General features: G+C 42.8%; 1 protein-coding gene across 1 annotated transcript in view; it reads left to right on the top strand.

Moving 5' to 3' along the window:
- The window catches only part of Dner (delta/notch like EGF repeat containing), a 294,692-nt gene that overhangs the window by 189,192 nt on the left and 92,524 nt on the right, over positions 1-12,976 (top strand). The window contains 1 exon segment of the mRNA XM_015481018.2: positions 11,842-11,955. Within this exon segment, the coding sequence (XP_015336504.2) occupies positions 11,842-11,955 (114 nt within the window).

The following is a 12,976-nucleotide window of genomic DNA, read 5'->3' as shown; positions in this document are numbered from 1 at the left end:
AATGCTCTCCTCTCTCTCCATCTCCATTACTGGCACACATTGGTTGGTCTACGATTACTAATTTCCCACCCGCTCGCTCACATTGTTTTCCCCTTTATATGGTGAAACTGCTTCTCCAAGGTCATTGGCGTGTCCTTCTGGCTGCTTTCCGGGGCTCTTTCCTAGCGCCCATCCTACCCACACTGGTCACCTCTTCAGGAGTGCCTCTCGGCTGTGTCACAGAGCCCTACATGTGTCTGTTCTCCTGAGACCTCTCCAGGCCTTCCTTCTTCCCCACCCCTCAGCTGCTTTTCTCTGCCTTTGGTAGCAATCGCTCATTCTGAGCTGTCACCACACAGGTGGCTTCCAGACCCTCCTTCCAGCCTGGCCTCTTGCCTCCACTCCAGTATTCTTTCTGGACTTGGCATCGATGCATCTGCTTACTCCTCCTCCTCCTCTGACTCAAACCCCGGTTCCTGGTGCCAGCCTCCCTCGGCCTCCCTCGCAGGCTCTCAGGCCTGGTTTTCCTGGCATCTTCAGTGTAAATCACTGTTGCCACCAGCGCCCTCTTCCCTCACACTGGAAGCCGGGCCATTGTGCCTGCCGCCCTCATCTGCTTGATCTTTGGAGAGCCACCAAGTTAGCTTTATTTACAATGATTCCCCATCTGTCTCTGCTCTTCTTTCCCATTGCCAATACCCTGATTCAAGTCATTGTCATCTGCTGTCTGAATGACTGTGACAAGCCTCTGCCCCCTCCCTACATTCTATGCTGCTTTGCTCACAGAACTGAGTTGGGCAGGAAGTTGGATTGTCCGTGCAATAAGCTTACCCGTTTTCTGTTTGACCTGGGGGAAATTACTGAATCTTCCTGATTCTCAGTGATCTATCTCTAAATTGAGATGGGTGACAGCATTCAATCCAGTCTTGTTCTGCATTCAGAGAGATGATATATGTGGTGTGCCTGGTACCTAGTAAGCCCTTAAAAAACATTAGCTGCTATTCATATTGTGACTGTCCAGCCAAGAGTGTGAAGCCCTCCCCAGAGCACCGCCTCTACTGCCTCTGGACAGAGGTGGCTTCAGCTCTTTCTGCAGTCTCCCACTCTGGTGAGCCAAGTCAGATCATTTGTGTCCCTCAGAACCTTATTTTAGCATTGCTAAGACTGTGGGAGAGTCACACCTGAGTGAACCAAGCCCTGCCCACTGTCCCTGGCTTCTGGGCTGGCCTTGCTGAGGTCTCGGAGTCTTTTCAGATGAGCTTCATGAATGACAGAAAGGATACTGTGACAGTTAACAGCAGGGGGTTCAGAATCCACTGTCCTGGTCAGATTCCAGGTTGAGTCACTCACCAACTCTACTTATCTACTTAGGCCCAAGTTTCATCATGTGTGAAATGGAACATCAGTACTGACCTTGTAAGAGTAAAAGAGAACACACACACACACACACACACACACGTATGTGTGTACACACTCATACACATACTACACATGCCCACACAATATATGTGCACATACATAACACACACATATGCACATTGACACAGAACAGATGACCCACAAGGACACCTCTGTTGTTTCCGAACACTGAGAGAGAAGGATAAGGATAAACTTCTGCTCTCCTCATTCTGTTTCCCAGGGTTTTGCCCACACCTCCATCCTCTACCTGCATTTGACAGCTTCTGTGTACCTTCCTCAGGTTGTCTAGCCCAGAGCACCTGCTGCTAGGAAGAAGAGAAGAGAACCCTGGGCTTTTCCCCAAAATGAAGTGTTGGGAACAGGAAGTGTATGGCCTACAACCCAGGAAGTGATTAGCCTACAACCCAGGAAGTGATTAGCCTACAATCCATCTTCGTATGTCCAAGCTTTGCAGAAAGCCTCAACAACGCTTTTTGGTGAGACCCAACTCTTCTGCATGTGAGTTGGGTTCTAGCATGGCTGGGCCTCAGCTCAGCCTTTTCCCCAGCCCTCAGTCAGCCCAGCCTCATCACTGTCATGTCCATGGCATTCCTTTGCATTTGCTCCTCCATATTTAACTGTTTCCTGGGAACATGTCTTGTCTTCTCATCCAGACTGAGAGCTCACTGAGGTCAGGAATGACTTCCCTTAGGTCCCCCAAATGTGAATTTTCACTTGCAAATTTCCTTCTGAAAGACTGAATGAATACCTCTTCTATAGTTAGATTTATTGTATATACTCATGTATGCCTTTAAGCCAATTCCTCAAATGGTCCCATGGCATAAATTTTTTATTTATTTTCCTTTTGATTTCAGTCTCTGAGGGATGGTCATCAGGACACACAGGAGATTTTTTTTTTCTTATGTAATCTCTAGATTAAAAGGTACAGGGGCATTCATAAACCTGTCCTGCATTACCATTGGAATTTTTTAATTTCATTCCATTTCAATGGAATAAAAGCAGTTATTTTAAAAATTGCAATGCATCATTAGTTTACTGTATAAAGAGTACCCAGGATGTCCCCGGCTCTGTGCTAGAGGTTGGGACATTGAAAAATCAACACCTCCCTTAAAGAATAGGGAAGTAAGTCTAAAAAGAAGGCAGTGATAGGTGCAATAATTGAGTCTACAGGTTCCCACTCCCCAAGAGAAGAAGAAAACGTTTCAACCATGTAATTGCTGAAGATTTTTGGATGTGATTCAGTGGTTGACTTTCACCCATTAGCTTCTGTTTTTTTTCCCTCCATAATCTGAATTGTATGTGTAATTCTAGATGAATGATATTAATAGTTGATATTGAAAGACTGCTTGCTCCTTGTTCCCAGGTCAGCATGTACTTTACTTTAGAATCGCCTGGGAGCCTTCGTAAGCCTCACCGTGCTGGGCTTCAGAAGTTGAGGGATGATGCATTTGAAATAAGTTTCCAGGTAGTGCTGTTGCTACAGGTCTGAGTGACCACACTTTGAGAACCACTGCTCTAAATTGCCTGTTAAAAACAGAGATCAAGTGCTACTGGCATATAGCTTTGTAGTTTTAAAATCCATAAGTTCTACATTCATTAAAAAAATATCGAGCCACCTAGAACACGCCAGGCACACTGAGAGCTATTGTGGATTCAGGACACACTTGATAGAAATGGCGCCTGCTGCTTAGAGCCGATCTCCTTCCCTCTTGATGAGTGTCCTGGGAACTAGCTATCTTTAGCTTCCTTTCACCCATGACAGAGATGAAGGTCAAGTCCATCCTGCATGAGCTCACTCAGCTGGTGGTGCATCACCATCCGGGAACTTTGACTCCCCCACCACTGTCCTTGCCACTGTGCCTCTTGCCTGTTTACTTACTGCACATGGCTATGTTTTCCCTAACCTTGAGACTAATTTTTCTAATTCTGATGAATGTCCGCTTTCTCTTATGCTTTCATTGTTATTATACATCCCCACTTTAATTATATCTTGTTGGCTGCCTTTCACAGATGAGCCACATACATCATTCCTTCTTTGCCTTTGGCTTTCAAATCAGTTTGCATCTGTCCAGATGTGTTGGTTTTTCTCTTTCCGGAAGATATTACTTTTCTTTTTTCCTGTTAAATAATTTTTGCCTTCTGCCTTTGAAATTGAATGCCACAGAGATGGAATATCATGATGGTGCGCAGATTCCTGCTATTTATTTCTTGTTTCAGTGTGCTAATATTAGGTACTCCATCTCAGCTGCAGTGCAGAGGCCCCTCGGGCTGCTCTGATTCCCTGGGGGTGAGAGCCCATAGTGAGTTCTTTTGGTAGCATCAGACTTTCAGCCCAAATTCAGCAGCTTCACTTCACTGCACAGACCAGGCTATAAAAAGACCAGGAGAGTTAAAAATAGCTGTTGCTACAATTCCCACCTAGGAAGCTTTCAGGACAGCTCTCCAAAGAAACAATTAGATTCTCCCTCATGGAGCAACACAGAGGAATCTTTTTCAGGAAAGCAATCATGAAACAAACATCATGTCCAAAAATGACTGTTCAGGGAAGATTTTTTTTTTAACCCACAATTGATCAATTGCCGCCCCCCCCCCTTTTTTTAAGAGTCTGTCTCATTTAGCTAACTTCTCTTATACCTCATGTATTTGCCTTTGACCTCCAGAAGGTTTTCTTTCATCGCAAGAGTGCAGGCAGTGTGGATAATGCTATGTGGGTAGGTGGGTCGAGGGTGGAGGTTCTGTTATGTTGCTGGAAATCAGAGCAGTACTGTTTGGATACAGTTTCCTCCCAGCCATTCTCACAGGGAAACTTAGCTCTTCTTCTCTTTCCATATCCTTAGAAACTTTAAATTGTATTTTATAGCTAAATCTAAAATCAAGCACTCCCAGTCCATATTAGATGAAGTATAATCTGCTAACACCAAGTGGCCCTACAGTTTGGGGCAGATTCCTGGGGGTGTCATGGCCGGTTCTGCCTAGCTTCTCTTTAATGAATCGCCTCTCTTCTAGGCTTCAGTCACCAGCTAATATTTTTAAATATCATTTGACATTTTTATTGGCGCACTATACTTATACGTAATGGCAGGACTCACTGTGATGTATTTGTACATGCATGTAACATAATTTGGTCAGGTCCACTCCGGAATATCTCCCCTGGCCTTCCTTACCCATCCTTTTTTTCGACTGGTCTTCCTTTTATATTCATGAGGTCCTGCCCCACTTTCCCCCCTTTTCCTCTCTAGCTTCCACATAAGAGAGAACCCCTCCTACCCTGGCCTTTCTGAGTCTGGCTTATTTCCTATAACATGAGGCACGACCCTGAGTCAAGACTTTTCTTACATTTGTTCTCCAAAGAAACAATAAGCCCTTTGTGATCCTGATCAGTATTTTCAATACTTCTCTATTTTTGAACCTATTATTTATTTCTTTGTAGAATCTTTGTAGATATTTGTAGAATATCATGATTACAGTTTCATCAGTAACTTAAAGTTTTTGGAGTCAAATAACATAATTTAACATGTTCTTTAATTTGCTAGAGGTCATAAGTATTCCTAAGAATTCTGATTCTTTTTTTAAAGAGAAAAGGAGAGAGAGAATTTTTTTTAATATTTATTTTTTAGTTTTCGGTGGACACAACATCTTTATTTTATTTTTATGTGGTGCTGAGGATCGAACCCAGGGCCCCGTGCATTCCAGACAAGCACACTACCGCTTGAGCCACATCCCCAGCCCAAGAATTCTGATTTTTAAAATTCTTCCATCACATTGTGTCTTTCTTTGCAAAGGAAGAGATTCTGTTTAAGGAAAGCAGGAGGCATCCAGACAAAAACAAAGGTTTTTATTGTAAAGGACTAACGTGGCAACGATTAAACCAAGGTTTGGCCTTAGGGGCGTTTTTGGACTGGGCGCGTCTTGGTTGTGGGGACTGTCATGTATTGGACATGGTTTGGCAGCTTCCTGGGGTGCCTGCAGCACCCCGAAGGGCGTGATAATGGACGACAGGCATTGCCAGATGACCCTGGGGGAGAATCAGCTTGAGGAATCAACTGTGGGTGGGGCTGTTAAGGAAGAAAAGGTGAAGAACTCTGCCTCAGCCCAGCTGATGTACCAGGGCCCTGTTGGAGGTGCGGGGCGCTCACAGGAGAGGCCAGACCGACACTCAGAAGAGGCTCCGCTGAGTTCTCTCAGGCTGGCTGAGGAGGGTGGGGCCTTTGAGCAGGGCAATTGCTCTTTGCAGTTTCCCAAATTAGGGGGGGGGGTGCAGGCCCTTGGAGCACACAAGGTGCTTTCTGATAGCACCTTTTTGAGGTAACCATTTTTTTTTTTAAAATTAATAGCTCTGTGTTTATTTTAATGTGCATTAGGAAAAAGAATGGCTAGCATATTTCATCCATTGCTGTTCTAGATCGTATTGCTTAGAGAGAGGAAAATCTACAATGAAAGATACAGTGATTTCAGGGCAAAACTTCAAGTAAATGGATGCATTCCTTTGACAAATATTGGTGCAGGAAATGTTTTAAGTTTTTAGGGTCCAGTTAACAAGACAAAGTCCTGATTCTCAGGGAGTTGAGGATGTTCTAGGAGGGGGAAGCATGTGTAAGTACAAGTGAGTTATTGAAGGGGAACTGGTAAGAAAATCGTTTCAGGCGATGATGGGACAACGTGGTAGAGCCCAAGCCCTGGGAGGACAACCGAGGACTCCAGCCTTCTCCCCGGGTTGCCTACTAGGGTGGCCGGTGAGCATATGCCTATGTCGTCAGCCAGATACAGCCAAGTCCAAAAGTAAAGGAGGGCCCAGGCTGAGGTCTGAGCAGGCAACTTCTGAGCTTAGATGCAACTAATTGGCAGAGCAACCCGAAAGGATGCAGAGTCAGAGGGACGAGCCATGCCAAGTGATAGCGGGGACTGAGGTCTCTGACGTTCTAAAATGGCCTTTGTGCACAGGAATTATCCATTGTCTTTGCTCCCTTGTGGGAATTAAACTTCAAAAACAATAGTGATTATCAAGCTCTGCTCAACATCTCAGTGTGAACTAACCTGACCATAGTTCAACTCTAACTCATCCATCAAAAATCAATTCTCAAGTGTACGTTTTAATCTGGAACCCTGTCTGACAGAGTCCATATTTTCTCAGCCAGTTCCTATTCTTGGCCTCCCAGTGTGTACAGATCAGCCTAATCCAAACACAAAGTGGCAATACCCTGGTTGGACCAAGGCCATCTCCATATTTGGTTCTCTCTCTTCTGGGATTAAAAGACTCATACCGTTAAAAGTTCAGCTTTATTATTCTAAGCTATTTGTAGTTCTTGACCCAAATGAAATGGAGCCAGTATCCAGAAGACCAAGGCTGCTTTTGGAAAAGGCATTTTTCACTGCGTCCTGAGATCTGGGCACCTAGGGCACTTCTCCTGTCTGTGAGAAGAACTCACGCAACCCACACCTCCCTTTCATTGCCTCCAATGACAGGGACTCCAAGCGGGTAGGGTAACTCTCCAAATGAACCTGATTGCACACCCCACAGCCTCTAGGTTCAGGAACTCCACTGCTCAGATGTTCTGATCTTCTTTGTGACCCCTGCTGAAGTTGAAGCTGACTTCTTCCCTCCTTGAGGCATTTTTCCATCCCCTTCTCTAATTTAGAGGTTACTTTTCTGTGAGGACCTCTACTCCTGATTCACTTCTGATCTCTGCTGTCTGTACTTCCTGATCCTGCTGATGAAGCGCAACTGTACCTCTCCTAGTCCTCCAAGGTGGCCGCAGCACTGTGGTCACAGGGGACAGTGGATGAAGATGAGAGAGGCAGAGGCCACATCATGTTGGGCCTTTAGACACCAGGCACAGTGTTTGGGCTTTATTCCAAACCCTTTGGGCAACCACTAGATGGGTTTAGACATAGGAGTGATAGGATACAAATATCTTAAGAATCTCCCTCTGGCTATCTGTCATGGAGAATAGCTTGTAAGAAAGCTGGTGTGGAGCGAAGAGCTGGGAAAGCATGCTGGAGGCCTAGCAAGAGGCGGTGATGTCGGGAACTGGATCATATAAAAGGTGTGATCGGGTTGTGACAGTTATTTGGAAGATGGTCCATTCGTGCTTACAGTCTGGCTGTCAGGAGGAGCCACATCTCTAGCTGGAAGAGAAGGAACTTGGGCAATTACTGATTCTCACCTCTGTCTTAGGTACAGATTTTTTCATTTGAAAACCACAGTGAAGGAAGGTTGTCAGTGTTGTGCGTTTTCAGGAAAGTGTACCAGACAGTCACACCTTTTCTGCACAAGTCTGTGCCTTTCCATGAGCTTCTCTCCATACCTTGACAACTGTCCACTTGGAAATTTATGGCATGGACCTTTGAGGGGGAAATGCCCACTCGCATATGTGCTAGAGCACATCCTCCGTGACCCACAGAAACGGCTGCACACGTCACCTTTCCCACCTGTGGCAGTTGGCATTTGCAGTCTTGCCTCCACATCTCCAAGGTCCTCTGTTACTTTAGTAGAGTAAGGAATATTTACGGTTGGCATGGTTACTTTACTCCCCAGAGAAGAGACCAACTTTCAACCAGATCGAAGGAAGAACCTAGGCAAAGCTTTAACGATTTTTTTAACTTGAATTCCTACAGTCACCCATTTTGTGTTGACTCCTAAGTTATGAGCAAGAGCTTTGTAATGTTTTGAGCAACCCCCCCAAAAAAAGATGCAGAAAGGGTGATGTGGGAAGTGTTAGGTACCCAGTCCAGAGCGTGGTGTGTACATGATCTGACAACTCGGGGCAAGTCATTGCTCTCCGAGGGCTCAGGAAAGGACTCGCTGACATTTGAGAGCCCCTTGATCCAGGCTCAGGATGCTCAAGGCTCCTTGTCCTTTCTCCTCCCAGAGATGGCCTCCTCAGCTGGTGAGGATAATAAATAAATTTGGAGCCTCCAGCTAGTAGCTCAGCCCAGGCCGACAACAAGGCCTGGATTCTCTTGACAAGCCAGGTAGGGACAAGCAGCAGGGCCTGAACTACTGCTCTAAGATTCACCTACAGAAAAAGATGCCCTGTGATCCTACAACCCCATCACCCCAGCCTGCCTCCCTGCCCCCCCCCCCATCACACCCACATTCCTCCACTACTGCTTTTCATCTGCAGTAACAGCGAACTTTTAGACAGGCCAGTGTGGTCTGGTGACTCCACTTAGTCTTTCCCACCACAGTTCCATGGTCTCATTCTTTCCAAATCTTTAACACAGTTGGGCACACAGTACACAAGCCTGTAATCAGGAGGCTGGGGCAGGAGGATTGCAAATTGGAGATCAGCCTCCACAACTTAGTGAGACCTTGTCTCTCTCTCTCTCTCTCTCTCACACACACACACACATACACACACACATACACATACACACACACACACACACACACACAAATTCTGCAGAAAACAAAGACAAAACTAAAACCAGACAGCAAACAAACAAATGAAACTTTAAAGACCTGAAAACTAAGGGGAAAAGAAAAGTAGTAATTATAGTGTTCATGTCAGACTGAGCTCCTTATTGGAGGGGTGCTTTTGGCATTTTGAATGTGACAACTCTGTTGCCTAAGGCCATCTCAAGGAGTGCAAAACTTCAACCTCTTCACTCACTAAATGCTGGTGTGACCCCCAAACCATCCTGACAACCTCAAACCCCCAGCACATTAAAAAATGTGAATTAGCCTCTTAGGTTGAAACCTTACAAATCTTGCATATGGTACTGGAGCATTGAACAGCAGTTAAGATTTATCTTATAGGTTGAAGTTATTGGATCTATAAGAACTAATTATGTGCATAGGAATATTTGTATATCATAAGTCAAATGTGGTTCTTAAAAAGGAAAATTTTGATAACAATCAATACAGTTGAAAGTGTTCAATTGGAATTTGTAAATGAGACCAAATGCTAATTAACAAGGACATTAAAAATAATCTTTGGAATAATCTCTTTTTATACATTAAAATATTTACAGATGAAATGAAATTTGTTTTAAAATGCTCTCGTGGGGAAAATATGAACACAAGAGGAGACCCGATGAAATCAAACATAGGAATGTTAATATTTCAATAATTATTGAAGCTAGGTGATTGGTTTGTGAAGTTCACATTCCTGTTTATGTTTATGTTGGAAATTCCCGAATACAAATTCAAAGAAAGTGGTTGCCACAATTTTCTTTAAGGAACCTTGAAGTCCACAGAAGCCTATGTTATTCTTCTACTCTTTCTGTCTGGTAGGGACATACAGTCCTTTTAGATGATACCTAATTGCCTCCTGGCTGTCGTTCATGTTTGCATCTGATTCTGTGGTCCCAGGTCTTTGCATGACAGGACTCATGACACCATCCATACTGCCTCTAAGAACTTATCAGTTATAGATTTCATAAACATACTTTTTTAGCCATATTATAGAATATTTGAAGGCAGGGATTAAAAAAATCATTCTTGCCATGTCCAGACCAAGCATATGACACATAGGCTGTAAGTTATGCAAGAATATTTAAGTCATGAATGGAGCATTTATGATTTTACTTTTTATCTGTCTCTGTATCTATGAGGATTTGTTTCTTTCCATTATTTTCTTTGATTTTTCCTTCATACTAGATCCATGTTTACTAAGCATGATGGCACTCACCTGTGATCTCTGTTATTCTGGAGGCTGAGGGAGCAGGATCACAAGTTTGAGGTCAGCCTGTCTCAGAATAAAAATAAAATAAAAAGTGCTGGGGTGTAGCTCAATGTAGGGTGTCCTGGGTTCAATTCCCAGTCCTAAAAAAATTAATAAATAAAAATGAATCCATGTTTGTTGATGTTAGCAATACTTAGTGCCTTAGGTATGATGTTGTGTTTAAGGGACTGGACACAAGCGTGTGACTCCTGGATGACTTTATGTGAATTACTTGACCTCCCTAATCCTCAGTTTCCTTATTTGTGAAATGGGAGTGACCTTAGGGGGTTGCCGTGAGGAGGAGTCAATATATAGGTAAAACATAAATGCTCCATGATAAATATTAGCCATTATTTTTAGCCAAAATTATTCCTAGCATTTCTCATAAAAACAATTCACTGTCCTATACTTTGAATTTAGAGATGCCATTTGAAAATATATTCTTAGCATAGTATTATCATATTAAAATATTCTGTTCTGGATTTTTAAAAGAGGGAATTTTTAACTCACAGGCCTATCTTACCCATCTTCTCGTACCCATGAATTAGCTAGAATCTTCTAGATTTTTTTTCCACCATGAGAGGAGGAGCAGAATTGCAAATGAATCCACAATCTGTAATTTATACTAGTGTGGCAGGTAATTGAAGCCCAGGCAAATGATCTTTCATCTAATATCATTTATTTATCTTTGCAAATCTCTTATGCAAGTGCTAATGACAGCCTTTCAAAGCTATTAATTCAGAAAGACAAAGTTTTTTATGTTGTTAAAACCATGGTAGGAATATATAAAATGTTGCAGTACTATTATAATCATTTAGAAAATATCTTGCATAAAAATCTATGATAGAAACCATCTCCACAGTATTAATGCTCCTGTCACTTAAATAATGTAATTAAGAGCAGCTTTTTCCCCCCTCTTTTGATTTCATGTCCTGTAGTTTCCAATTTTTCTTTCAAACCATTGACCACTTTAAGATGAGAAGTATATTAGTATGCTAGTTTTTTTTTTAAAATTGTCTCTCTGGAGGGCTTTGTTTTCACAATTAATAAAAAATATGGAATTTATTTAAAGCTTTTTGGCCCCAGGTGTAGTAGTAGATTTACACCCTTATTTCCTGTTCACATGCATGTGATTATGTTACTATCCAACAAAATCACCATGGGAGGCTGGCTTCACAGAGAATTTAGAATCGGATTTATGCCTCAAATAAGTATTAAGAATAATATATTAATGTGCTTAGCATTATAAGTGCCTCAATCTGTTTATCTTTAAAATGAGGGGATAAGACACAGAATTAAAACAGATGGGTTCCTCTAGCTCTAAAATATTATAAATTCAAAATTTTAATACCCAGACATTTTCCTAATGCCATTTACAGAGGTATTGCTGTGACCTAGGGGGAAGTGGCCATCAGCTAACTTACTTCAAGCAGAGCACTGTAAATTCTCAAGTCAGAAGGAAGCTGTCGACAGGGATGCTGGCATTCAATCTGAGCTTCTGGAGGCTGGGACAAGATAAAACAGACCCTGGAGAAAAGTCTTCTTTTGCAGGAAAACAGTTTTACAAAGCAACTGATTTTTTTTAATGGATTCTAAAGTGCTATGATTATTTCTGGTTATAAAACTAAATGACAGATATCTAAGAGTGGCTGAGAGACTAGCCCCAAGGCTTCTGCATCCTTGGGTGGGTACCAGTTAAGTCCACCCAATGGGGGCGGGGGCTCCTGGAGGTTCTGGAATAGCACATTTCCTAAAATGCACCTCTCGTTTTGCACAGGTTATACTGGAGAGCTCTGCCAGTCCCAGATTGATTATTGCATCTTAGATCCGTGCAGAAATGGAGCCACGTGCGTGTCTAGTCTCAATGGATTCACCTGCCAGTGTCCAGAAGGTAAAAACCCTTCATCATCTTAGTGATGCTTGGCCTTTTCCACTTTAAATCATAAATTAGCTTGATCAGCTTTCTACTCTGAATTTCCGAAATCTCTGCACAAATGCACATTCTATTTTGTTTCAATTGTGAAGTAAAAATAGATGACTCCTTTTTAAAAAAAAACTATGCTACAATAACTTGAAAAATTATGTTTGAATATTAGACATAATGTAGGAATTTCAGTGACTTCTATTTAGGCATTGAAATGAATTTCTATAATGAAATAGGGTGAAATAGAGTCTCTTTCTGATTTCACTTGTTAAGATTCCTATTTTGTAAGCTTATTTCATTTTTGGAGGGGGGGGGATTGAACCCAGAGGTACTTGAACACTGTTTTAGTCAGCGTTTTTGCTGCTGTGACTAAAGTATCCTACCAGCACATTATAGAGGGGGAAAAGTTTATTTGAGGCTCATGGTCTCAGAGATCTTAGTCCATAGAAGGCCGGCTCCATTCCTCGGGGCTCAAGGTGAGGCTGAACATCATGGCCAGAGAGAGTCGGGGAGGAAAGCAGATCACATCATGGTGACCAGGAGGCAGAAAGAGAGACTCTACTTGCCAGATACAAAATATATACCCATAGCCACACACCCAATTAACCACTTCCTTCAGCCACACCCCACCTGCCTCCAGCCACCACTCAGTTAATCCCATCAGGGTTTAAATCACTGATTAGGTTAAGACTCCTACAACCCAATTATTTCTCCTCTGAACCTTCTTGCATTGTCCCACACATGAGCTTTGGGGGGGACATCTCACATCCAAACCATAACAACCACTGAATCACATCCCCAGCCCTTTTTATTTTTTATTCTGAGACAACGGCTTGCTAAATTGCTTTGGACCTCACTGAATTGCTAAGTCTGACCTCAAAATTGTGATCCTCCTGCCTCAGCTTCCAGAATCCCTGGAATGATAAGTGTGCATCACCATGCCCAGAAATGATTTGTTTTTTGATACCTGTTCATACAAAGAATTCAA

The sequence above is a fragment of the Marmota marmota genome, unplaced genomic scaffold (assembly GCF_001458135.2).
Source record: "Marmota marmota marmota unplaced genomic scaffold, marMar, whole genome shotgun sequence".
Lineage (NCBI taxonomy): Eukaryota > Metazoa > Chordata > Mammalia > Rodentia > Sciuridae > Marmota > Marmota marmota.
The sequence above is the reverse complement of the archived record's forward strand: the minus strand, read 5'-3'. Positions and strand labels throughout refer to the sequence as shown.